Genomic DNA, 26,901 nt, shown 5'->3' with positions numbered 1-26,901 from the left:
TAGTGGAAGAAAAAAAAAAAAGAGGCCTAGTATCCTAGCAACAAGCAGAAAGAGAACACAGCTTGTTCTGCAGTGTCCTCTGTTGCTCCGGGATCTCAAACCTTACATCTTTGCAAAAGTTCACCTCAGCAAATTTTGTCAGACTTTTCTCCTTCTTCCCCTCCATTTATCAATCATTGGGCCACATTGCACCACTTTGAGATCATTTTTTCTTATCAAGTGTGCATGCTGTTTAATGCTGCGGCATAGTCTGAAGGGTTTCAGAGAGAGCCTCAGTTTATACTTCATCTATCTTACACAGGGATACGTGCCATGTATTTAAAGGAGCGGTGGGCAGAGATATAGCACTGGATCCCACTTTGAAAATCCTTTTAAGCCATCCCCTTCAAACCCTTTGCCATGCTGTAGCGAGCCATGGCGCAGCGACAACATCAATGGCTTAATCCCCTTTACATCTTTTGTTGACTGGGGGGAGATTTGGCAAGATAGGAGAGCCTACATGGTGAGGGATAAAACTGCAAAACATCTGAAATTCCTCATGGCTAGAACTACTTTCCTGTTTGTGATTGTAAAAACAGAATCTTATATGGGTGATGGTAAAGCAACCTACACGTAATGGTAAGAGTTATTGGCACTATGTCAGGCAATTGTTTTTATTGCACCAATGCGAGTTTGTTGATGTCAGTCCAAAATTATGACGGTATAAGAGAAAACTGTTGTTAGCATACTAGCTATTAACACATATACCGTATTTTCACGACTATAAAGCGCACTTAAACGTCTTTTTTTTCTCTCAAAATGTGCGGTGCGCCCTTTGGTGCGGTGCGCCCTATGTGTGTTGTAACTGCGACTTTTGAGACCACCTCATTGAGGAGATGATGAAAGAGTGGCTGAATGTAAGGAGACCAGGTGTTTTTTTTCCACTCATCACCATCGCTGTTAATATGTAACTCCATGCGTGCCCATCTCACAGCTGATGTGAAAAACATGGGGAAACAAATTAACGCTGTGCTCGCTGTTCAACCGCTGGACATCGGTGTGAACCGGACCCAGCAGGTGCAGCAGAAGCAGCGAGTTTACATGCAAAGTCAATGATTGACGCGCGTATAGGTGCAGCAAAAGGTCCCGCAGCGTTTTGAGCAGCAGGCGCAGCGCGCCGGGAGCGTTTAAGCATCTGCCAACGCGCTGCTGCTGCTCAGATGGAAAATTTGAAGTTTTGCTGCTGGACGCGCCGCATCAACCAATCAGAGAAGCTGATCTGGGAGCTGACAGCGAGACAGACACAGCGCTCTGATGACATATGATATTAACGCAAATGAAAAAGGCTGGATGGATGAGGAGTAGATGAAAGCGTGGCTGAGGCAGGTGTATGTGAGGAGACCAGGTGCTTTTTTCCACGCATCACCATCGCTGCGTGCCCATCTCACAGCCGATGTGAAAAAAAAGGTGAATCAAATGAACGCTGTGCTCGCCGTTATCCCGGGGGGTCTGACAAAGGAACTTCAACCGCTCGACATCGGTGTGAAGCGGCCGTTCAAAGTAAGGCTGCGAGCGGCGTGGGAGCGATGGGTGACAGATTGAGACCACAGTTTCAGGATAAGTGGAAGGCAGTGCCGGGCAAGTTACGCCACCGTTTGCGGATGGATTGTAGATGCTTGGACTAACGTGTCTGCTGGCTCTGTTGTTCAAGCTTTCGCAAAAGCCGGCATTATTTCTGAGGAGCCGTGCTGCACGGAAAGTGACTGACAGCGAAGAAGGGGAAATTGGCATTTCTGATTTAGCGCAGCTGTTTAATTCAGAAACAGAGGATGATGACTTTGATGGGTTTGATTAATACTTTGTAATAAATACTTGAATAAAGCACAAACATACTCAGTTTTGCTCCCGCTCTATTTTTCTACCTGAAAACTTAATTCAACAGCAGCCTCTGGGCGGGTCTCCTCCTCTTCACCGCGGTGGCTGGCAGGTGTTTTTTCATCTAAATAATCTAAATCTTGCAGCTTTATTTGCTGTGATCAGTGGGAATAAAGTAGTTTTAATATGTTTTTAAGTGAGAAAGTCCACCTGAAAACTTAATAATTGCAGTCAGTTCATCCAGATTATTATCGTGCCTATACTATTTCTGTCGGAGGCGCTCAGACCCCCACATACCAGCGGTGCACCGACAGTAGAAATCCCTTCAACAGCAGCCTCACCGCGGCGGCTGGCAGGTGTTTTTCATCTAAATAATTTAAACTGCAGGCACCAGGATACCGGCAATAAAAGCGAACATATTCCGTCGGCAGGTTTCAGGATTTTAAGTTAATTTAGGAGTAATCACAGCACTCTGTCATCTGAGATGTGTCTGTCTCACGGCCAGCTGCCAGGTTTGATTAATACTTTGTAATAAATACATGAATAAAGCACAATCATACTCAGTTTTGCCCCCGCTGTATTTTTAAATACGCAGTAGAGCTATTTAAAGGTAGTAGAGGACTTGTACCTGTATATAAAAAACGCGCCCTATAGTCCGGTGCGCCTTATGTGTGTGTTAAATACAGAAATGGCACACATAACTGAGACTGCGCCTTTTAGCACGGTGCGCCTTATGGTCGTGAAAATACGGTAATACAAATATTATTGTAAAGTGTGTGTTCAAGTACAGTAAGATGTTTGAACTATAATATTTTCTTGTGTTTGGTTTCCTTAAGAATGGGAAAGACAAATGGCTACTCCAAGAGACAGTTTGCAATCCAAACACAAGATTGAAAACACCAAAATCCAAAGTTCAACCACTTGGCGACTGTTAATGAGAGCAAATACTGTTCTTGAGACCAGACAACAGCCAACCTCTTTAGGTAGTTACATGTTTAAAATAATAGGGAATGATCCAATCCATAGATGTAACCAGAATCCTGATCTCACATTGACTATACGTTCTGTGTCTGCTTCCTCATCCGTCCGGTGGAATCCATACTACAAGCACATAAGATCAATTCAAGCATCGGACCCGCCTTTTACCCCCCGTAATTTCTCATTAATTCACTTTGCTCTTCCATTCTGTTTAATGCCTATACAAATAGATTGAAGGGACAAAAAAGTTTTGTTAAAAACAAAAACATATTTAATACTTTATGACACAATTAGAAATTTTAAAATAAGTCTTAAAAGTTCCAACAAAAAATATATGGTCTCCACATGATTAACGTAAAATCTGCTTCTTACAGGAACTAAACTGGAAAAACTTAAATAAGTGGGGCCTCACAGACAATCAAATGTAAGTCTTTGACAATGAAAACTAAAAAATTTAAAAATATATGTTTATTGATAGCAATAAAGTAAAATTTAGTTCTGTCATTTATTTGATACTACAGGGTGATTACATTCTCATTAAAACAAAGAAAAATACTTAAACTTAATTGGTAACAAGCCTCTGCTTGGCACTGGTGCCTGGGTAAAAATGTGCTGATACTGAACTCTCCAAATGGCAGAAGTAGAATAAAGATCAGAACTAAGGAAGCCACAGTGCAGACAAAGAGAATAATTGGCTGTCAAGGGTGTCAGCTTCGCTCAATGTGCAAGTGAGATGAATAACTTAGTTTGCCTCATCTGACACGAACCAACTCGATTAAAATTTAAAGAACCATCTGGACACAAACTGTCCATAAAGAGAGGTGCCAGCTTTTCTAAATAACTATAAGTAAAACCCTAAACCAAAGCTTAACATTTCATGCAATAATCCCCTCCTTCAGTCATGTAGTCAGTATTTAATCAAACCTCATCTCTACATTTGCAGACCCCAAAGATGGCTGGCATTTAAGAGGATCGGAAAGAGGCCTGAGAACATCTCCAGATTTTCCCCTGACGAATGCTGCATTAATGCTAACGCAATTATCCTCTAAATCTATGATACATGCAAACACATGAGAAGATAAAAAGCTTTTGTGTTTGCGTCCCTCCGTCTTTGCCGCCAGTCATCGATTAAGCCAGACAAGCCCATTTTCTGTGTACTTGCATTATCAGCTTTCACATAAGCGCTTTACAAACATCGTAGTCGGTGGAATTGAATGCCCAACATATGCCTCGGTTCAAATTCCCCCACAGTAGGAAATTAAAAAGCTATTTCTATTACTAACAGGCAAAGAATTTCAGTCGGCAAATAAAAGGTAAAAGCTTGGTCTTACGTAGGACTGTTTGTAACATCTTCTTGATGGAATTTTAGCTGCCATTTGATGTCTGATTGTCAGCTCAAATATGAGCTGCTAAACAGGTTAGCTACATTCTTATTTCCACTTTATAAATTTTTAAAGTAAAGAAACTCTTCCCCTTCCTACTTTCATATTCTCTTCAAACTCCAACATCTTCTGTGGTATTCTGTTTCTGCACCCATCCCACATAAGAATCCAATTGTCATCTCAATGTTCAGGCCTTGTCTCAGGGTAAAAGTAACAAAACAAGGAGGGATAGGCATGCCTTCCCCCTCATGCCAAAGTAAAACATGCACATGTTTAGTTACACAGTCCAGCCTGCAAGAGGAAATTGGTCTGCAGAACAGCAAAGAAATGTTACCTGAAACTATCTAAATAGAAAGAGATTCCAGAGGACAGAGCAAAAGTGCTACAGACTGTAAAATTCATTCCAGATGCTTTAGCCGACCGTCAAAACTCCAAATTATCTCATCCATCTTGGTGGCCCACTGCCAGTTTCATGTTTTTTGCATGCGCAACAGTTGTGCACTGAAGTAATTCCGCTGAAGTGCTTAAATATTTATTTACCACATCATATCTCACACAAACTCCCAATGGGCATTCTATATTCTCAGTATGACAACCTATGTGTCATGTTAGAAACAGAGGTCATGCTGCACTCAAGAAACCAATCTATATCTGTTAGGCTGGAGGTTGGAGGAAGGTGACAGCACTTTATATAAACTAAAGTGAGGGGAAAGATCTCTGCTGACTCCAGCCACCAGTGTCACAGCAGTCCAAACCAAAGAGCTGACAGGCAGAAAATCCAAATGTTCCTTCCAGGCTCGAGCTGCTGACTTTTGGCAACCTGGGACTGAGCTGCAGTTCAAGGTCAATGATTATATTGCATAGACAGAATCAAACTGCTGACAGTGACTTTTAGGACCCCCAAATGGATTATCGCCACTCCGCCACCTGAGCCCAGTTACTTTTCCAACTCCTCCTTGTGTCCGTTGTTTGCATCCTAATCATCGACTTTAGTCATAATACAATCTGGCATGAAGCACAGATCAATGAGTATCTGAACAAGGGTAAAGAAAAGTAATCAGCCAAAGTCAGCTAAGGTTGGGCCACTTACTGAGGACAAGAGAAGGACATCGTATGCAGAACTATGGGGCATTCTAAGAGCCGTGTTGAAAAATGCACTCAGCTATCCAGTCTCTACTGTACGTTTAAGTAACGTGTAGTAAAACACACAATCTCGTTTCTCACTAAAACTTTAATCTGAACTTTTCTATTTTATTTGAGCATTGGTAGATAAACTAATGAGTAATACCAAAGACTGTGTAACAAAGTTGTATTTTGCCTTTGTACCAATGGTTTGTGGTCTGAAATCAGGAGAAACAAAGCAGCTATGAGTCAACTTAGTCTTGTGTACCGAAGAAGCCCTTTCTATGTGCATTTTCCCCACATAAATGAATTCTTAAATGTTTAAATGTGGTTTGTTTTTATTTGTAACCAAGGGATTCCATGAATCATTGAGAGCAAACTACTAGGAAAACAATTCTTAAATATCGGGTATATTCTTATTGATGGCGTTTTCTTTCTGAAAACCTCATTATGTATATTTGTTACAACATCCATCTTGGCTTGTCCCTAATTATATATATGGTATGAAATTGTGTTATATCAATCTGGTCCTATAGTCACTCTATGATGTAATGATGTAATTAAAGTAATTTCGCCTTGCCCTGCGATGGACTGGCGATCTGTCCAGGGTGGACCCCGCCTCTCGCCTGTAGACAGCTGGAGATAGGCACCAGCATCCCTTGTGACCCCGCTCGGGATAAAGCGTGTCAGAAAAGGATGGACGAATGGTTAAAGTAATTTCGCCCTGGGATTATTAAAGTAATTATGATTCCTTGTTGATGGGACAGGTGTTGTGAATGAAACAGTGTGCATTGATGACTTTATCTGTTTACTACAATGTGTTGAATTCATGTAAATGTGTATTTAAAGGCATTTCAATTAGTAGAAAAAATTGCAGGGGGGAATATAAAAAAAAAAAAGTTCTAATCAACCAAAACTTTCACGACCCCCATGCAGTACCTCTTTGGACCCCCTAGGGGCCGCAGATCCCCTTGTGGAAGACCAATTTATACTTCTGACGCATAGCCTCTGCAACAGTCAAAACAGCCTCAAAAAAATGCTGACTACATGTCGGACGGTCGCAAACCCGCGCAGTGTACAGACAAAAAGCAGCTGCGATTGGTCCTTGGTATGCCTTTCCGGCTGTCTGTGTGGGCGTCGTTCTCGATTCGATACCGGGGCGAACCATTTTTAAAAACCGAGGAGTAAGAACAACAATGGATAACCATGACGAAAGGTTGATAGAGGAGGTTCGGAAGTACAACCACTTGTACAATGCCTCAGACATGTTGTTTTGGAACATAAACACTCCCGCCGGCGCTGCTGAAGAAGTACTTGTGACAATCAATTTATTTATTTATTCAAAGAGCTAAACAATTGACTCAGATCATAATAAAATTTTAAAAATCTATAGTTTTTTTTTTTTTTTTTTTACAATTGGTTAAAAAAAAAAAAAAAAAAAAGGCAAAGCCTCACAGTCCGAACCAGACCTATGGGTTAAACTTTGAAAAAAGCCCGGGAACAAGCATCTCTTATATCTGGGTGATGGTTTAAAACAAAAATAAATTTGGTAACAGGATATATTTTACTTTTAAGAGGTGACAAACAGCCTAAAACTTCCATGAGTTAGGTTAATATTGCATTACAGCTGGTTAGGTACAAAGTTTTATAAGTATTGCATGTTAAATTTTGTAAGCTGTTGAATTATTAAGAGTACGTCAGAAATGCTTAGTCTATAATGGTGCATGCACAGAAGTTATAATCAGACTAGAGAACAACAAGTTGAGAGGTATATGTTTCTATAAATAGTTTCTATATCTGCAGTAGGGTTTGATTAGGTATAACATGTCAGAGCCAAGCACTTGGCCAATCTGCTTTGGTATCCACAGGGTGGAGGTGTTTCAGGTGGTGCAGTTGTCAGCACACTGTAAGTGCTGCTCCTTTCCAGGGGCCGCAGTGGGACTTGTCTGGAAAACATCCAGATGTCAAGGAGACATCTTGGTCAGATGTCCAAACCACTTCCAGTGACCTTTTTTAATCAGAGGAGCTGTGGCTGTTCCCTGAGCTCCCCCCAGATTACAGAGAGTTTTGACCCATCTCTGAAGGTGAAACCATCCACCCTGTGGAGAACCCTCACCACATTTACCTGTTTGCAGGATCTAGCTCATTCAACCTCGATCGATATCTTAAGTGAGGGTCAGAATGTAGACAGAGCTGTTAATCAGAAGCTTCTATTTTTGCTTTAGTATTTTTTCAACAGCTACGTCACTACAAAGAAACTACCCTGATCCCTCTATCCATCTATCCCTCCATCCTAACAGAGTTCTTAAAGGAATAGTACACCCAAAACATGATTAGCCTTCATTTTCTACTCACCCCCATGCTGAACAACACCCTGGAGTACTTTTTTGATATCTCAAATGCATCTGGAGATCTGGGAGGCTTCTTGCTGTCTGCTGACATTCAAATAATGGAGGTCTATGGTGCCCGAGACAGAAAGGTCCATAAAAGTCCACAAAAAACGTGTCAATATTCCTCCATACTGCTCTTCCAATGTATTCCGAGTGTCCTGAGTGGGTAGCATCCAGAATTTACTCGAAACGAAGTCATTCAGAATGTTTTTAGAGCATAAACAGTAGTGTATAGGATTTCCTGAAAGCGCGCACATGCGCGATCACGACGCTACGGAAGCCGGCAGACCAAACCAGATGAAAGTGCACATTCAGCGTCTGCTCTGCCAATAATGCAAGCGTAGAAGAAGAAATGTGCTGTTTACCTGTGCAAAGAAAGAAACAACGAAAGAAAAATGTCTGAGGACTTCAGTGTTGAGGAAGAGCATGAGTTCTTTGCCGAGCTGAATGCGCTGGTTTGGTCTGCCGGCTTCAGTAGCGTCGTGAGCGCGCAGGTGCGCGCTTTCAGGAAATCCTATACACTACTGTTTATGCTCTAAAAACATTCTAAATGACTTCGTTTCGAGTAAATTCTGGATGCTACCCACTCAGGACACTCGGAATACATTGGACGAGCAGTATGGAGGAATATTGACACGTTTTTGTGGACTTTTATGGACCTTTCTGTCTCGGGCACCATAGACCTCCATTATTTGAATGTCAGCAGACAGCAAGAAGCCTCCCAGATCTCCAGATGCATTTGAGATATCAAAAAAGTACTCCAGAGTGTTGTTCAGCATGGGGGTGAGTAGAAAATGAAGGCTAATCATGTTTTGGGTGTACTATTCCTTTAAATAAGACACCAAGAAGTTTGAACTCCTCTGCTTAAGCTAGCGGCTGACCTCCAACCTGGAAGGATCAGAATGTCTCTTTAAGTTATTGTTTTCAGTAATTTGGGTTTTAAAATAAAATTCTGCCTCATTTGACTGGTAGAGCAATATTTAAATTTTATTATGAATACATAAAAAAATGCATTGGCTGTTCATATGGAGAGCCAAGATTATGCACACATTTATTATTGACCCCACTGGAGCTGGCATCATTGTGCATGGGTCAGTCAGCATGGAGGGTAACTATGCCCAAAACCTTCCCCCATCCCCCCTACATCTTCTTTTCTTTCGCCTCACTTATTCTAAGACTAGGCGTGGGTGCTGTCCACTCATCCCACTGATCATTGCTGTAGCCTTGGCAACACCCAGCCCCTCAAGTGGCGTACTGCCTAGCGATCAGTAAAAAAGGACAACCAGTCAGATAAGCACAGACAAAGCATGGGGGGTGATAGAAAACTAAAAGAGCCAAGAGCTCTAGTAATTCCCTTTTATGCTGTATAAGAGGAAACCGTTTAGTGATACATTCAAACTTCCTAACGTACCCCTGTCCTTCAGATAAAGAGAATAAAAAGGTGATTGACATGGAGCAGTTACATTTAGAGCTTATTATGTACAGGGCTAAAGAAATCTTTTTGCACCCATGATTAAAATGTATAAAAGAAGCATTAATTAAATACATCTCATATTGCAGTAACATAATCTCACAATGAAAAAGTTTAAACAAAATCCAGACTTCATTATGGGATATGATTAGATGGGAAACGTTACTTTTTGAGGAATAATAATCTTTAACAAACCTGCTGTTAGAACCGTTATTCTCACCTGCACCAACAACTCTGTTAAGACATTTTTATTGGCAGGACTGAGGGAGATCGTTGACCGTTCTTCTTTGCAAAATAAATTCCCTTTGGTCCGGGACCCAAAAACTGATAAAGAGACGAAGCAAAGACCCCTTGCGCAAAAAAAAAAAAAAGGTAGTAATAGGTGCAGAAGTCATACCAAAACAACTCCTTTAAAGATTTTAAAACCACTAAAACTTTGTAGTTGATTTTTTTGCACCCAGTAATTTATTAGTTATATTCTACAAGTGGTGATCACACTGAGCACAGCTATTTTGGTAAATTTAGTGTGTATTGATTTATTAATATTTCATTGATCTAATATATGCAATTGGTATAATAATCACATATTTATGAATACACTTATATCCATCTACTATACATGTATAGATTTATTAACATGGTGAATTTTTTGAAAAAGTCTGGTCCATCCTTATTTAATTATTTTAAAAAGTCAGATGCTGCGATTGTTGTGTCCTTTTGGTTTAGATGCGATTTCTGTAAATATAATGCAGTCTGGCTGCAGTGCCCGGCAGGTCTAGAAACAATTCAAATTTTGCTGGCTTGCTAGCCATTCACTGTTGGCTGCTTATTTGCTGTGGGATTTGTAGTGGAGCAGAGTGGAGCCGAACACTGTAAATTGGGGGTTATGCTGTTTAAAGACATCAAAATGACCAGTTTTCAATGTACTGGTATAGCCAACTAGATTTAATGGAAAGTCTGCAGGAATTTCAGAGAGTGCATAAGGCCATGAACTTCAGCAAGATTTAAAGGACTTTTAGTAGAAATTAAAGGGCCATGGCATCAAAGATCCATCACTATACTTGACAACAGGCATGAGGTATGCTTCTACACATCAGTAAGCACTTTCTTAAATACACCTTTGTACCAGTAGGATATAAGGTGGCTGAAACATTCCTCACAGAGTACCCCCTGGATGGTCTGCTGCTGTGGCCCATCTGTTTGACGTTTTGTGTATTTAGAGGAGGTATTCTTTGGTTCTACAAACCTCAGACATCAATCAACAAAACATTTTCATCCATTCAGCTTTTGCTCTAAGGGATATTTTCTATTTTCTCTCACCATTCTTTGTAAACCTGAAAATCCCAGCAGATGAGCAGTTTCAGAAACATTCAATAAGTCTGTCTGGCAAAAGGAAATCCTCCTATGTTCTCCATTCTAATTCTGACTTTGAGCCTCCACCCTTCTTCATTTTCTTGTTTAGACACCTAAAGCATTGCATTGCACCCATTTTATTGTTTAATTCTTTCTGCATGGTGACAATTAGTGGATAAGGTGTACCTAAATAAGTGGTTTGTGAGTGCAGGCATGAAAACTTGGTCGCCCCAATGTGTCGCCCTTTGCAGCAGTTCCCCAACACTGAGCTTTGTTGTACCAGCTACTGTCAAACACCTCACTTAACATGCTAGGAGAATAAACATGAACTCCACCCCAGAAATGGGTATCAGGGTGCATTCACACTGTTTAAGTCCAGGGATGGTCCAGGTTAAATGGTTAAGGTGAGAAAATTCCCAACTTTAGGCTTTTGGCACAGTTTAATTTCCTACTAACAGCTTTAGATTGGACCAAACAATGCCATGCAGCTGCAACACATTGTTTTGATCCAAAATTGCTCTGGTAGAAATTAAGAAAAACGCATAAAGTCCAACTCATTGGGTTTTTATTGCTTATGTATCCCTGTTGTATCTATTTGTAGTAGCCCATGAGACATTCAAAATACTCAAAATACTATTTTGTCTTTCTCTTCTTTAAAATCAAATGTGATAATATTAGGACAGTCTTTCTTTCTGATTTTATTACAACGGTACGGGCATGCATTCTCATTACATGAAAACTCTTCAAGATAAACTGTTTGGAAGCGACAGCTGGAACTCTGCCAGGGTACAGTTCCAGGGTCTGTTTCGGGGTCATGAATTGGGTTCACAAACCCCAGAACTGTGTGAAAGCATTGTCTGTATCAGATTACATTTATACATTTATGTTAGTAACTGTAGAAAGGAATAAACCCCTCCGCCCCATATTAGAAATGTATGTTTGAGAATGTTGGAGGTAAACGAATATAAAGCATATATATTCATCTTGGAGAACTCCATTATATCTCCAAGCAAGGCTACGTCCGTGAAGGGCAGACTCACTCTGGCTCCTTAACCTCATTCTGTCGGCTAGCTGCTGGGCTGATAGGACAGATAGGACAGAGGATCTGACAGCCAGTTCACAGGAATCGTGAGAAAGATGAACTCGGATAGAGCGCGAGAGGGAGAGTAGGATATAAAGAGATTGGAGAGGACTGCCAGCCAGGTAAGATAAGCCATTGACAGAAGTTCAAAAAGAAGTCTGGAGACAAGTTTCATTCTTTTTCCCTCCCCTCCCATCTTTGTGTTCCTGTCTACATGCTGCATTATTCCTGCTGTGTCACAAAGGGGATAGAGACCCACTTCCTCTTTTGTTTATCCTGGAATGTGGGACGTCCTGACAGGCAAGCTTTTCATTGACAGTACACAGCTGAGTTTCCCCCATGGCTTTTTCTCTTAACCTCTCCTGTGTGTTTGTATGTGTGTGGGGGGGTTTGTGTGTGCATGTGTGTGTTCCTTTATCTGTGCTTTATCAGCCGACCAGGCCTCACACACACACAGACAGAGAGACAGCATCACATGGAAACACAAACCAGAGATGTCCAGGGAAACACTTAAAACCATATCTGATGCAATTTAGACATGTTTGAACATGATCTAATCTGCCTTTCATATTTATAGGGATTATATTCATCTCAGCTGCTGCAGACTTTCCACCATGGAGGTGCGTGTTGAGATTTACGACAAAAGGTATGAATTATCATGAGGGGATTAGAAGAAAGTGACTCTTGAGCAGAGAAACGTGAACATGAGAGTGGACAAACAGGATATCGTCGACCGAAACATACTTTTCCTGCTCAGTCGAGCTTTTTTTTTTTTAGCTTTTCAGAAATGCAACACAATGACTTGAAACAGCTGCTGAGTAGAAAACACTATTGTGTTGCTAACCCACTGGTTTCTTCCAAAAGAAAAGAGCTCTTAAATAGAAACTCAGGAATGCCAGGGTGTGACTAAGGTTTATTTAAGCCAAACACAGCATACCAAAACTGGACTTGAAGAAAAGCCTCAACAGATACTGGAATGTAACACAGAACAGGCAGAGATTTTCAACATGCGATTTCTAAGTTGATGGGTTATTTTTTAGAGCCATTTTATTTGGGCCAAATGCTAAAATTCAAACATTGATTAGTTTGTGTTTTACTGATGAAAAACACACACATACGCACTTGTCGTCATATAGGAGTGTTGGTTTTACAGTTTCAATTTGGGTTTTTTCATCATCAAGTGAAAAGATTCTAAATGAGAAAGTTAAATAGGTAGCTTTCATGTAACACTTAAACAAGTTCATCAAAGGTCTTATCAGCCTCATTTGAGCATAAGTGGGAGGATTGCAGAAATTATGCTGGAGGCCCAACTTTCCAGAAGGAAATCTCAGAAAAATAAATGAATCTGATTTTATGCAATGTGCCTCACTAAAAAGAACATGACGCATATCTATATGCATTTCTTGCTAAAGGTCTCTTTAATGTTGATCTCTTGTGGATCACCAACCGACCCGACTGGTTTCTCTGATTCATGCACAGCAGAGTAAGCTAATTAGTGTTATAACCGTAGCTCGCCCCTAAAAATATCTAAACCAAAAAAATTATTAAGTCAGTGTGGATTGAATGCCGAACATAAACTTTATGATGCGAGACATTTTCAGCACCAAATCCTTAGAGCAGGAAGTATCTGCCATAGAGACAAGGAGAGATTTAAGAGTCATATGGCTACAAAACCCTGATTTACATGGAGTCATAAAGACCTGCCTTATCTAAGCCTCTACTTTTCTAATTAAATTCACACCAATGATCTTAGGCTTCCGGAAAAAAAAAAAGTCAATATCTCTTTGAACACAACATTGTTGATTCTCGTTCAACAAGAACTATTAAACCCAAAGAAAGAGTGCTGCGTCTTTGTACGAATGGCTAACAGTTTTAATGCATTTTAGAGACGGGCTACAAACTTATCCACCAGCAAAATCTTTCACCTCAGGTTTTACACAAGCTTTAAAACAAACTAACAAACCAGACAGTTAGTTTGTATAATGCTTGACAAAACGTGGCTAGAACAATGGCTAAATTAATGCTGTATTTATTAGTCATGCTTTAAGGCGGATTAGTGCAGTACTGCCACAAAAAGCCAACTGTAATATGTTTAATGTTTTATATATTATGTTTAATTCACTGACTGATATTTGCATTGTTTTTTTTTTGCTGTTGTTTTTTTTTTTTATGTGGCTTATTCACAGCACTTTTAATGCTGAGCTACAAATCGTGCTTCTCAATGCCACCACCAGCTTAAAGGCCAGGGGAACATTTAAGGTCTGTTAAAGGTCAACAAGCATTATTACAAGAGGGCATTTTTATCAGCAGCACATCTTAAGATTGTCAAAGCACCAGTTTGCTGTGTCGCTAGGCCACTTTGCTTTAATCCTATGGCTTATTCGGTTTAGTTTTTAAGGCTCTATGAGGGAGTTACGTGCAAATTCTCAGTGACAGTTATGAATCAGTTGGTGTTTGACTGGAATTGGGTTCCATTGCTCTAAACTGATTGCATTTATGACTATGCAGCAGGTTACGAAAACGATGGCATAGCACTCAAAGGCTGATTTATCTGGGTTTTTGTTCTTAAAAGAATTTGTCATCCTTGGCCACAAAATAAGAAGAGGAGGGGGGTGTTGGAGGTCGACAGACATGCTGGTGCTTAAGAAATTCAATTAAACTGACAGTGGGATGTCTGTAAAAGCCTGCCTCTCTGGGGCTTCTAGGAGTCTTCTAGGAGCCCCCACCTTGCCTCTTTCAAGCTTCACAACCAACCCCTGACTGCTATTCTGCCACTCCCTCTAAAACCCCAAATATGCTTAGAACCCCTTCCTTAGGCTCCTTCGACCACCCAAAATATCGTCATTTTCCAATAATTGGACCAAAATTATTGGACCAAAATAGCAGAAAACCATCCAGAAAAGGTGCGAGGCCCTGTATTCAAACTCTATATAACCATGTCTTCTTCCTATCTGACTGTATATGCATCTCGCAAGCAGACAGATGCTGTTCATTTAACATTTGAGTGGCAATCCCGGAGCTTGTGTCCTAAATGCCCCAGGGAGCCTGTGGCATTTGGACAGCATGGAATAAAAGCCACTCCAGACCTCACACCATGGGGGGAGAGATCCAACCTCACAACATGGTCACTCCTCTCAGATTTCAGGGCAGCCAAGTGAGTAAATCTCTGCTGGTAAAAAAAAAAAAAAAGACAATTTTCCTTCCAGTCTGGCATGAAAAAAAAAGCATGTGTCATGACTAGGTTCTTATCTGAGAGAGAGTTGTTAGGAATCATTCACAGAGGAGAAAAACATTGTTTTGATTCATTTGTTTCCTCTCACTGCAATCTAACCTGCAACAAGCAGCAAGTTGGCATCATGGGAGGGATGCTTTGTTGCTCTTATCAAAAAGCATCTTAACAGAAATCGAATCGGTTCTTCCCAACCAAATTCAGCTTTCTACAAAGATGACAGATTTGTGAGGCTCAGCCTTGTAATGTACCATCCTCGTTACTAGAGAACTGATTCCATTATTATTTTGAAAAAATAGCACCTTTCTAATGAAATTACCTTCTTTAAAATATTTATATTCGTACAGTCTCTCACAAATGAATGCATTTCGCCAAATATTTTCACAATTCACATTCAAACTCCATTTTAAGAGATAAGCCAAGATAATATAATCATAATTATTATTTACCTAAAAGTAAAGAAAATAATAAATTTAAACCTAAAACCATAGTTTTAAGGCTAAGAAAATATGCTTTCAGCAATAAAGCAACTTGGTTGCAGACCCATATAAAAGCGACAATTTAAGATTTTACCAAAACCATGTCATGACCATTTTAAACCTTTTATTATTTGAACAACTAGCTGCACTAAATATTTTGCTCACATTGAATGCATGCTACTTGCAGTACAAGCAGGTTTTCTTTGTTGTTGGCAATATTTATAATGACTAAAATGTATTGACCGAGGTAACATATTTTGCAGCCTTAGCATATATTCAGCTTTTCTGTAAGGCCATCTAAGCAGACCTGTTTAGTTTTGCCAGATGATACCCAAATTTAGCTTTTAGACAAAAATGGAATATGCATGCATGTTTTATTTAACTAAGACATTTTTAGGAACAAATATTGAAGCAAGTGAGGAGAAATATTAATATTTAGGGATATTTTTCCTAGAAGGCACAGAGAAGCTAGTAAGAGTTGATTCGATGCAGCTGAAAGAAGGCCAATCCTGGAAGCAAACCGGTTAGAGGCTCCAAAAGACATGGCCGAGGTAGAGGTTCATCTGAAACAGGTCAACAACCCTCAACATAAAGCTATAGCTAAAATAAAACTACGTAGGCCTACATCAAAGCATATTCATGCATTGGAACGGCCTAATCAAAGTCAATCTGAGTGAGCTTAAGTAATTATAGTAGAACATTTCCCTCCCTGGATGTGCAAAGCTGGTAGAGAGAAGCCCCAAAAGATTAGCATCACAAACTAATGTTTTACTCGGGTGGGCTGAATTCAGTTTTAAGCCACACTTTGGAAAACAGGCTACTAATTTCCTTTCTTTTCATAATGATGTGTTACATCACGTTGCCTTTTCATGTACGTTTCTGGTTGTTGCAAAACAAAATAGTACATGTGCATGGCACTGTACAGCGCCCTGTGTCAAATCCCTTGGGTCACACACTGTCACACACATCTGATGAAACAGCAGCTCAGAACGGATCTAGCACACCGCAGAAACAATAGTGACGTTACATAACAAGAGCCGAAAACTGTCCCAACTGCTGCACATGACAACGTTTGGATTAAGGGCTCTCTCAGCTCTCTCATCGTGCACGGTTTCATTTTTTTGAATCAGTTATCTGCACGGCTTTATCAACAGGTTCCAGGTACGTCTGATAGTTAACATGTGCCCATGTGAGCTGATCAGAGCCCACACCTACATGCTGCTGCCCTGTTCTTATAAATCAAAATAAACCCTCAGCTAGACAGAGGGCTTTTTTCCCCTCCAGTGAAGCAGAGTTTATTCCTTTTGCCAAGCAGATCACAGGGAGCCAAGCGCGGCTTAGTATTCTCATGTCCCATCATGGCATTTGTGGCTTTTTGGCCATGTATTTAGGTCTTGCAGGGACACTGATTTCTGGACCTGTGCCTGCATGTCAAACGGGCCCAAAGAAAGAGGAAAACTCCCCCTCCACAACAGAAACTGCAGTGATCATCAGTGCCTCGTCTCAAAATATTAGGCCTTCTTGAACCAAGAGAATCTAGTGCCCTGACAAATCTGAAAGGATGGGCTGGTTTAGCACTGAGAGGCAATTTTAGTTATCCAGCAGACACCTTTGCCCCCCAATCAGGATGCGACTGCAAAGTCGAATCAAGAAACTAAGTGGCTATCCTTAATAAGTTTCATTAAAACATTTAGAAAAAGGAACGTCTGTTGAAAGCCGAACTAGGAGATTTCAACAATGACTTCACTCACCGTTCAATCCATTAGGGATGCTCCTGTGGTGATGGGGTGCAGACAGATCATCCATTGACCTCCTCATGGTGGGCATCTTACTGTTCTCTGAGGGTTTGTGTACATGGTTGTGGTGATCTGGGCTGCCGGCGCTCCCTGTGCTGGACGTGCTGCTTCCATCTCCAACATCTCTGACTGTCCCAGCTCCACCGTTCAGGTTGCTGAGGCTAGACTGGCTGTCTATGGAGCTCCTGGAGCCAGCCCCGTTCCTCTCCTCATCCAGCATGAGGATGATCTCCTTCAGCTCAGAGTTCTCCCTCAGCACACTCTCCTGGTTGGCCTCCAGCTCTTTTAGCTTCATCATGTAGGCACCTACCTCCTTCCAAATGGCGCTGGCAGTGTAGCGGCCGAAGCGCTGCCACTCCCTGGACAGCTTCTTGCCCTTCTGCCTGTCATCATCCAGGAAGCAGCAGAGCTCCCGGAGCTCATGGTTGTCATCCTGCAGCTTCTGGTTGACCTCTTTCAGACTCCTGATCTCATGCAGGTGCAGCTGCAGCCGTCGGTTGATGTCTTTCATCATGTTGCCATGCTCAATCATCAAGTTCATTTTCTCCACATCCACCTTCCTTAATTTCCTCACCAGCTCCTCTTTGCTGAACCGCAGCAGGTCATCATCAGTCATCTGGCTCAGGTCATCTTTGGCCCCCTCTGAGGGATTTTTAGCCATGACTGTAATCTAAATCTCAGTGTGTGAATACTGCTGCTTTCAACTCACTGTGAGAACCTGAATTAACCCAACCTGAGCTGAGGGATGGTATTGGAAAACGAACACATTGTCCAAACTAAAGCTCCTGTGGTAGATTGAAAATATTAATTGGATGCTATGACAACCTGTGCATGGGCTGAAAGCCCTCCCTCCCCAGCCCCTTTGGTTTGGTAAATAAAAGCCTAACTGGACCTCAAAGCCAACTGTTGGTACTCACATTTCTCCAGTTATTACTGATAATGCTGAGATATTGATTCAGAGATATTCCCAGTGTGGTCCGAATCCAATCAGCACAGCGCGTCCCTCAGCTTAGACATCATCCTCGCAGGACATCACTACACACAAGTGATAGGACATAAATAATACCAATAAAAAGAAACAGGATGGTTTTTTGGGGCGGATTTAAAATCGGCCAGCTTTAAAGCGAAATCAGTCCCGTTTCTTTCCCCTTCCCTCCGTCTGGAAGCGGTTAGACGTCAGAAAAAGCGCTGCTCCGCGAAATAGAAATCCCTGTCTTGGCTTGCCATATGAGAGCGCTTAGTCTCTTTCAACTTGACCACTTCCCAGCGAACACCTCCCCCCTCTCCTCTTCTGTGTCCAAAGTCTTCGGGTTTGAAATCATTCAAGAGGATTCGGCTCCAGAGGGCCAATCAAGACAGAGCAGAGAGGCAGGCAGCAGGTAGATGAAAAGTGCGCCCCTCACGCAGAGCGCTGGAAGCTCTGCCCTCTTAAAGCAACAGCATGGAACGTTCACGGCCCCACGGAAAAACTGAAGAAAACAATAATGATTGTATCCAAACATGCCAAAACTACGAGAGAGGATTAGAGATACTGAAAAAAAAAAAAAAAAGACAGATTTTTCGAATTTTATTTCAGTTTAACGAGAATTCTGATTTTAATTAATCTCAGAATTCTGACTTTTTTCTCAGAATTATACTTTAATCCCAGGATTTGACTTTTTTCCTCATAATTCTGACTTTAATTTCAGAATTCTGACTTTTTTCACAGAATTCTGACTTTTTTCTCAGAATTATTACTCTAATCCCAGAATTTTGACTTTTTTTCTCAGAATTCTGACTTTAATCTCAGAATTCTGACTTTAATCTCCGAATTTTGGATCCTAATGTAAATGGGCACCATGAAGGAAGAGATGTGGGAGCACGCAGCGTCACTGACAAAGATGTGAGTTGTTTGGAAGGGCCAGTAACACATTGGTGGAAAATTAAGAAATTAGGCGACTTTTTACGTGATGCTATTTAACACAAAGATGCTATTTAGTTAATGGAAGGGTAGAAGGTGATTAAAACAAGAGAGCTAGTTTAGTATTTAAAACAGACATGGCTTTTGCTACGGCTTGATGCTAACATGTTTGTTGGCTGTCAGAATTTGGTCAGAATTCTGAGATTTAAGTCAGAATTCAGAGAAAAAAAGTCAGAGTTTTGAGATTAAAGTCAGAATGTTGAGGTTAAAGTCGGAATTCTGAGATTAAAGCCAGAATTCTAAGATTAAATAATAACATTAATAACAGTAAGTTAGCCATTATATACAGGCAAAATGTGTGGGTGTATATGAAATAAAATGTTTGTCAGTTGATTAAATTCTTTTGAGATTTTAAAGCTCAGTAATGTTATTTCAATTCCCAGTATTCATAATTTTTTTAAAAACATTTGCTCACGTACTGTCCTTATCTGCACAGGATGGGATGAGTAAATAGCAAAAAACAGAACTCCATAAAAAGGAAAAATACAAATCTGAAATATGAGAATGTTTAAGTGCATATTTTTTTGCTTTCACATGAAGGTTCTACAAATCTCAACAATTTTTTATTTCTTATTTTTTTTCTTTAATATGCTGCTTATACTGAAGCCACAAAAAAATTACAGACCAATGCTTCTTTGTTAGGATTAGAATAATTTTTCACAAATTTGGGTTTTAAAGAATGTATGGTGAGTATAATGGATTATTCTGGATTTGACCTCTTCTGAGTCTTACAGATTTTTTTGAACAGAGAAGATAATTGTAAGCTAGATTTGTTAAAAATAGTGAAATAGCTCTTTGACCACTTGTATAGAACACAGGAATTATGTCAAAATCCAGCATTGAGAACAGCCGGTTACAACAAAGGGAGTGCCCCCTTCCCATTGACAGGAACATGCAACCGAACAATTAACACCTTGTTTCAGTCAATTGCTCCTGCTGCCCCTCTGATAAAGGGGCACCTAGGGTTAGGAGTAAAAAAAACAAAAAACAATTACATTGAATTTATTTTTGTAATTGCTTTTTATTTCTGTGAAATAATAATATGATAGTGTCTTTTAAAATCATGAAGTTGTGAAAATGTACAAATTTCAGTTTAAATTGAACATTTAGCCAGAAGAATGGCTAAGCTAACTTACAGGAAAATTAATCAAAAAAGAAGATTGTGTATTTGGTTATTCTTTATTCAAACAAAAAGAAAATAATTGAAAAGAACAGAGAACAATAAGGTAAAAGGAGAAACTTTTTATGTTTATTCCATTTCAGTGGATTTTTTTAAAGCAATTTAAGAGATGGTGCAAGTTCTGCAACATGTTTCAAAATTAAACATTAAATTTGGGGTCTGAATCAAAATCTGCTTTGTATAAATTGATATACAAAAAATAGTGTTAACACCAAAGAAATAAGCCAAAGGTTACCATTGAAAAGAGAAAATGTACTGTTTCTTTGGATTTTTCATTTGTCACATTAAACAACAATAAATATTTTACATCTAAACAAAATATAATCTAATTTACTTGCATTTCTAAAATATGTTCAGCATCCAGTGCAATTAAACAAATGCTATCCATCCATTAATTTAAAGAGATCACAGCGCCCCCCTGTGTAGATTGCCCATAATGGTAAGGCTTTAGTCAAATTATAGGAAACTGAAGGCATCATACAGAGCATAGTGCAAATATATAGATAAATGTACTGTTCATTACCAACATATATTGATTAAGTCAGCAGTAAAGCAAGAGATGCAGTTTTACCACAAAAACAATTAATTCTGTTGTAAAGTTTTGTTTTTTTTGTGCTTATTTTTTGTATTTCCTGTGTCTGATGGTACAGATCACTCCACTCTTTGGCTTCAGGGTGCCGGTGTCCTCTATGTCAAAGGTCTGATCCGGGACGAGGTTGAATTCAAACCTCTGAAGCAGTTTTGCCATCACCACCTTAGCTTCCATCTGAAAATTCAAGGACATTTTTACTTTTTTTTTTACCAAAGTCTATGTCTTTGTAATTGTGCTGACACTTTATGGTCATTTCTATTTGAATGACTCACCTGAGCAAAGTTCAACCCTAGACATGAGCGTGGACCAAGAGCAAAGGGATAGTAGCAGTAATAAGGCCTTGGAAAAAACAAGATAAGATAAAATGTTTTATTCTTTCATCTTGCATAGAAAAAATGAGCAAAGTCACTCTTTAAAAATAAGCATTATTTTGGAGTTGTGTTTTACATACTTTGGAGCATCTGGATGAAATCTGTCTGGATCAAATTTCAGAGGATCCTTGAAGAACATTTCCATCCTCCCAGTAGTATAGGTGCTAAACTGAAAATTAAAGTAATATGTCAAAGTTAAGAAAAAAAGGAAGCTCCAACTTTAATGGATTGCTTCGTCTGGTAACAAGTAATTAAATCAAGTTCATTCAACTTCATTTTTAGGATTTTGAGTTGAAAACGTAAAGTTGGGCAAACTGAACTCGATTACTTGTTACCAATAAAACGGAATAAGTAGGAGCCGTATTTTCTCTTAAGAGTATAACAAGGAAGATGCAGTTTTTATTATTGTCAAAAATTAAACCAGACTATCAGTTCCCTTTTTAAGGTCAGCTAGGATTAGCCAAATTGCTTACATTGCCTTTTTGCAAGATGAGAGATAATTTTTTACGTGATTTTTTGGACATTCTTTACATTCAATAGTGTACATTGTACAGTGTAATTAATTTACGCTGCCTTTCCACAAATAGGGAAACTCCAGATATTAAAATAATGTTGCTTTAATATGCTGGTGCAGATTCTCAGTCATCCAGGTCATAGTCATTCCTTCTTGCTATCATCACAAATCCCACCCACATACAGGGGACCAGAACGTCTCCCCTGTTCAGCCAGGCCAACAATTCCCCCTAATGACCCTCATTTCAGAGGCTTAGACCAGTATCAGGTATTGGAGGCTTTATTTTGCATGTTAATGGGAGAGTGGCGGCCTAGTGGTTAGCATAGAGCTTGGAATCCTGAGGTTCTGAGTTCCAACCTAGTCGAGAACCCTTCCTGGATGGGAGGCGAAACATCTTCAGACTTGGAAACAAAGTCAAGTTAATTGTTTTTTTTTATTATTTTTTTTTTTTTGGAACCGCACATGACAAGTTATGTATTTCTTTTTAAGTCCACTTGTAAATTATGTGCTTGGTCTATCACAGTAAATCCCAATTAGACATGCAAGTTTATGGTTTTTATAGAGGAGATAACATTCAAGTGGTTGGAAGACTCTTAGAAGGCACCATAAAGTAGATGTTGTGTTTCCACCAATGATTTGCAAAGTCATTCATTGAAACAACCTAATACAGTAACACCTTTAGTTTTTGATTCTTATTTGTGTTCTGATGAAACACCTTTTATAGCAAGACTTACCACACCACTGAACCCTCCAGGTATGTGAACACCATTGATTATCATGTCTTCCTCTATGTCACGGGATGTTCCTGGAGCAGTTGGATAGATCCTCAGAGTCTCTTTGAGCACCTATAGAACAATAATAGACACATCAACAAAACGTCTTAAGGTTAAAAAAATAATAATAATAACAAAAAAGTGTTTAAGGAAGAAGCTTTTAAAAATTACCTGTGAGAGATAGACCAGTTTCCCGAGGTCATCATTGCTTATTTCTTGTTTCATCCCAATAACATCATCCACTTCTTTCTTTGCTCTATAAGTTTCAAACACAACATAAAACATAAGGTTCACCAACTATACCAAAAGGAATGGTGAACTTTAATTTAGTTCTTACTTCTCCAGGATTTCAGGATGTCTTCCAAGTTCCATGACGCAAAAAGCGAGTTGATTGGCTGTTGTTTCTTGACCTAGAAAGGCACAATTTTAGCAAAACTGAACCAAAAGAATCATGTTTAAATGATCCTGAACTAAATATAGATGGTTATACAAAAATTGTGGGTATGAGGGGTGTTAAAAAAGATCATAAGTTAAATCTACCTCTAAATGTGATTTGGTCAGGATGACAATTTGTGGGCCACCAATCCTAAAATTTCTGGCTGATATTAACCAAATATGTGGCAGAAAACTCTCACGAGGATTTATTAATCAGAGATAATTCTGGTTATGTGGCTGTATATGGATGACAGGCCTCCTCCTTTTAAGCAGCAGTAGGTAAATTAGGCTTTGGAAAATAAAAACCCTGCCTAGTTGTAGTCCAGAGCATCCAGAAAATGAGTTTTCTTTTCTTTATCCTCTGTATCTCTCATTTTATTATGAAATTATTCACTTTAATGCATTTTTTTTAGGATTAAATCATACCTTAGTATGTGGGGATAAATCCATAAACCAGCCATATATTATTAAATTAACGTAGGGCAGGATTAGTCTATGTTTAACCCAGCAGGTCTAGGAGTAAAGAAAGCATCATGTCCACAGAGCACAATGGGGATATAAAAATACTTACCTGCAATAAAAAATGTTATAAAATTGTCCAACATAAACTCCTCATCTTCTTCAGTCATGACTTCCTCTGGAACAAGGAGAAATATGATGAGTCAATGAACTGAACCTGATCATAGGGGTCAATTCATCTCCCGTTTAGTTGAGAAAATGTTTGACTTCATCCATCTTTTGATCACAACCTGTGGCTGCAGTCTTGATGATCTGTGTGAGAATATCCTTTGGAACATCCTCTCCATTTTGTATAGCCATCTTTCTCTTGTGGATCAGTTCAGCTCCAGTTTTCCGCAGAAAACGACAAGCTTCCCTCACTTCATTAACAAATTGTTTGTTCCTAGGAAAGTACTGGAACAGCAGACTGAATTTGTCACTACTTTTATTGTTAAAAAATGTGTTTTAATTTCTGTTCAATAAAAATAAAACTGTACATTTACCTCATATGTGAAGTCTCTTACATAGTGCATCATCCCTTTTAGAACTGTCTCAATGGCTTTGGGGAAAGGTGATGTATAGTTCAGGAGGTCTAACTCCATGCCAAAAGCAACCTAAGTTTGACAAAAATACATATAATTTAAATGAAGCTAGATGAACAATGTTTAAGACAGGAGTTTACCCAATTTTTGCAAACCAAGACAAAACTAAGGCCACCTTAGCAATGACATCAAGCGTGACACAGTTGATAAGTTGAAGCATCTTGGCCTCTGTGTTATTATCAGCTAACTCTGAGAGCTTATCCATGAGTTTCTCTGCTCTCTCGTTAAAGGTCCCCATCAGACCTCTCAAGTACCTGAAAGCAAAGATATTTAAGAACAAAGAGACATCAACCCAAGAAGAAGCCTTGGAAGAGTGTTTATTCCTGTCAGATTTATTTTTATATCTTTTCCCTAAACAAAAAAATTCAGGGAATATTATTAGGATTAAATGTGATACACCAACAAAAAATAGGGCATAATCATAGGACATGAACCTTCAGAAGAAGGCTTGGCAAACAGAGTTTTGATCAGAGACGCAGGTCCATATTGTTTCTGGATGTGATCCACAGCTCTAGGTGTTAAAGTTGGTGACAGAACAAAGTCTCATGAGTCAACAAAGTCTAATCAGTCTTAACCTCTGAAAATGTGGCCTTTGAGGAGCAACATTTTAAAGAAAGCCATCATTGAATTAGCCATATTTTAGTAACCTCACGTTAATCGACGATGCCACTGACTTTATGTGTTCAATGTGTGAGACATGACCTCACCATGTAAATGATAGATGTAAATGGATGAAAACTTTTGTACCTTTTCTATATTTCTTTCTGTAACTCGTGAAAAAAAAGGATGAAAAACAGACTCTTTGGATTGCAAAGTTTTCTGACACTAAGAAAAAACCTACGTAAGCAGCCCATAGTAACGTTATAATAAATCAAAACATTTTTCTAAATCTTTAAACAAAGTAGAACCACAATAAATCTACTGAAGGAAACATCAGGAGGCATGTGCTCTGGTTATATAGATGATAACTGAACTTGTTCTGTCTAACCACTTACTGTATGCATAATCTGAAGCATAGTAGTGGCAGTATCAGCATGTGGGGATGGAAAAAGAACATATCTTCTATGCTAAGATCTAATAGTTCTCTTAAGTGCTTCTTTTTTGGTTGAGGATTATTAATAAATGCTTAGTTATCTTATATCTTGGGTTGGCTCAAACCTCATATAATAAATAGAGACTGATGACTCACAAGCTACTAAAGGCAGGGTCCATTATCCGGCGCTGTTTGTACCACATCTCATGATCCCGAGCTGTTATCAAGCCATTGCCAAAAAACCTTTTAAAGTTGAGAGATTAGTATCACAACAATACTTCCTTAAAAACTAGGCTGTTCATGTTAAATAAAGAGGTAAGAACAATCCAGACACTACCTTTGACCAAAAAGATTAAAGAGTTTTTTGTAGACATTTTTATCCTTGGTGTACTTTGGGGACATTAGGATTTCCTGAAACAAGAACCAATTAAATATTAAAGGAGCATTTACACACTTAATGTTTTATAATAGCAGGGTCTTCGTCTGCAGACACAAATTAAAGGTGCATTCCCTCTCACAGTGTTTCTCTTGCAGCTCTTAGATATATTTACCTTTGTTGCTTCTGGACACGTGATGCATATACTGACATAGTGCAGAAAGTTTATCCTACAAACATGTCCGTAAGTCTCAGACCTGAAAATAACACGTTTATAATAATTTCAAACTGGGAATAATAAATCTAGAGTATAAGCATATAGGATGTATTGTATATTAAACTATTAGTTAATTAAACATAATGGAGATTTGAAGTGACGCACAAATTCTGTCCTGAGAGCACAAAAAAATGCTGTGTAGATTCAGTCCTTACCATTCTAGGAATTTGTCATGCACTAAGCCATCTTTTTTCATTATCTTCAGAAGTGTTGGTGAATGGCCAAAAAAAAAGCTGTGTGAGAAAGAAAATGGAAAGAATGTTTGCAAAGAACAGCAGCAAACACAACTTGACTGTTTGGCTTACCTGTCCCTTGGTGGCCCTGGTATGTGGTCATATTTCATATGAATGTACTTAAGGTACAAGCAGTAACCCAGAAAGGCAATGAAGAGGAGAGAGAACAGGACAAGAAGGGCTTTGCAGAGCAAACCAAAAACTAGGTGGAAAAATGCCATTTTAGTGAACTCAGTCCAGGAGAACTGAAAGCTGTTCACAGAGAGTGAAAAAGATCAAATGTAGGTCCCTCCCTCCATACCAAAAAAAGTCTGAACAAAGTTCATGATGCATTTTACGTGCGTTAGGTGGTGCCAAAGAGAGGAAGTAGTTGCAGTTATAACATGTTCTTTTTCTCTCTTTTCTCAGTTTATTGAGAATGTAAAATAATACGGTTGGAACTTTGGAAATTACTTGTTTTTAACAAGCATTTTCTACAGCAAATGCAAATTTTTTAAAGTAAAAGAAACACCTTGTTTTAACAGAATCTGGGCTATTTTAAAAAAACGATAGTAAATTAACTTTAAAAAAATCTATCTACACTGAATCATTGTTCAAAAGATGTCACCTAATTATGTTCCTAGTTTAAATTCTAGTTCCTACACTATTTCTAATGAAGTAAATATGGACGTGCTCACCTGTTTTGATTTTGATGTTTAATAGCTCTCTAAAGTTTTATATGCAAATAACAGAAGAAAATGTCCTCCCTTATCAATGATGGTAGTCCAAGTATCAGATAAATATTCATTCTATGTGTTCTATTAATAATTGTAAATACAAAGTATGCTTCTAATGTAAAAACAAGCTTAATGTACACTGTATTCCCCAACAGTGCTATAAACTCAATACAATTGCTGAGCTGTACTCAAAGCTGCCATATTGT

At 39.1% G+C, this 26,901-nt stretch overlaps 2 protein-coding genes across 7 annotated transcripts in view; both read right to left on the bottom strand.

The window, feature by feature from the left end:
- ccdc85cb (coiled-coil domain containing 85C, b) overlaps positions 1–18,350 on the bottom strand; it is a 63,069-nt gene extending 44,719 nt beyond the window's left edge. For all 5 annotated transcript variants that reach the window (XM_038286125.1, XM_038286126.1, XM_038286127.1 and 2 more), the window contains exon 1: positions 17,091–18,350. In XM_038286125.1, the coding sequence (XP_038142053.1) occupies positions 17,091–17,796 (706 nt within the window). In that variant the 5' untranslated portion in view covers positions 17,797–18,350. The remainder of the gene's footprint in view (positions 1–17,090) is intronic.
- Positions 18,351–20,143: 1,793 nt separating this feature from the next.
- On the bottom strand, positions 20,144–26,280 carry LOC119784180 (cholesterol 24-hydroxylase-like). 2 transcript variants are annotated; one of them, XM_038286122.1, is made up of 15 exons: positions 26,052–26,280; positions 25,902–25,979; positions 25,645–25,726; positions 25,431–25,504; positions 25,250–25,336; positions 24,176–24,314; positions 23,962–24,072; positions 23,710–23,872; positions 23,532–23,594; positions 22,863–22,935; positions 22,697–22,781; positions 22,487–22,597; positions 21,319–21,407; positions 21,140–21,206; positions 20,144–21,041 (listed from the first exon to the last, which is right to left on the bottom strand). In XM_038286122.1, exons 1-15 carry the CDS (start codon positions 26,198–26,200, stop codon positions 20,892–20,894), a joined length of 1,521 nt encoding a protein of 506 aa, XP_038142050.1. In that variant the 5' UTR covers positions 26,201–26,280; the 3' UTR covers positions 20,144–20,891. The 2 variants fall into 2 exon arrangements, with proteins under 2 accessions (XP_038142050.1, XP_038142049.1); XM_038286121.1 differs by having other exon boundaries at positions 23,532–23,597; positions 26,052–26,279.
- Positions 26,281–26,901: the final 621 nt, after the last annotated feature.

The sequence above is a fragment of the Cyprinodon tularosa genome, unplaced genomic scaffold (assembly GCF_016077235.1).
Source record: "Cyprinodon tularosa strain WSP-4 unplaced genomic scaffold, ASM1607723v1 ctg22, whole genome shotgun sequence".
NCBI classification, from domain to species: domain Eukaryota; kingdom Metazoa; phylum Chordata; class Actinopteri; order Cyprinodontiformes; family Cyprinodontidae; genus Cyprinodon; species Cyprinodon tularosa.
Note: the sequence above shows the minus strand (reverse complement) of the source record. Positions and strands in the feature narration are given on the sequence as shown.

Coding starts and splice junctions, on each gene's coding strand:
- LOC119784180 (XM_038286121.1), bottom strand. CDS start 26,200: ATGGCATTTTTCCACCTAGTTTTTGGTTTGCTCTGCAAAGCCCTTCTT. Junction 25,505..25,644: donor CGTGTCCAGAAGCAACAAAG/GTAAATATATCT, acceptor TTCTTGTTTCAG/GAAATCCTAATGTCCCCAAA. Junction 25,337..25,430: donor TTTAATCTTTTTGGTCAAAG/GTAGTGTCTGGA, acceptor CAACTTTAAAAG/GTTTTTTGGCAATGGCTTGA.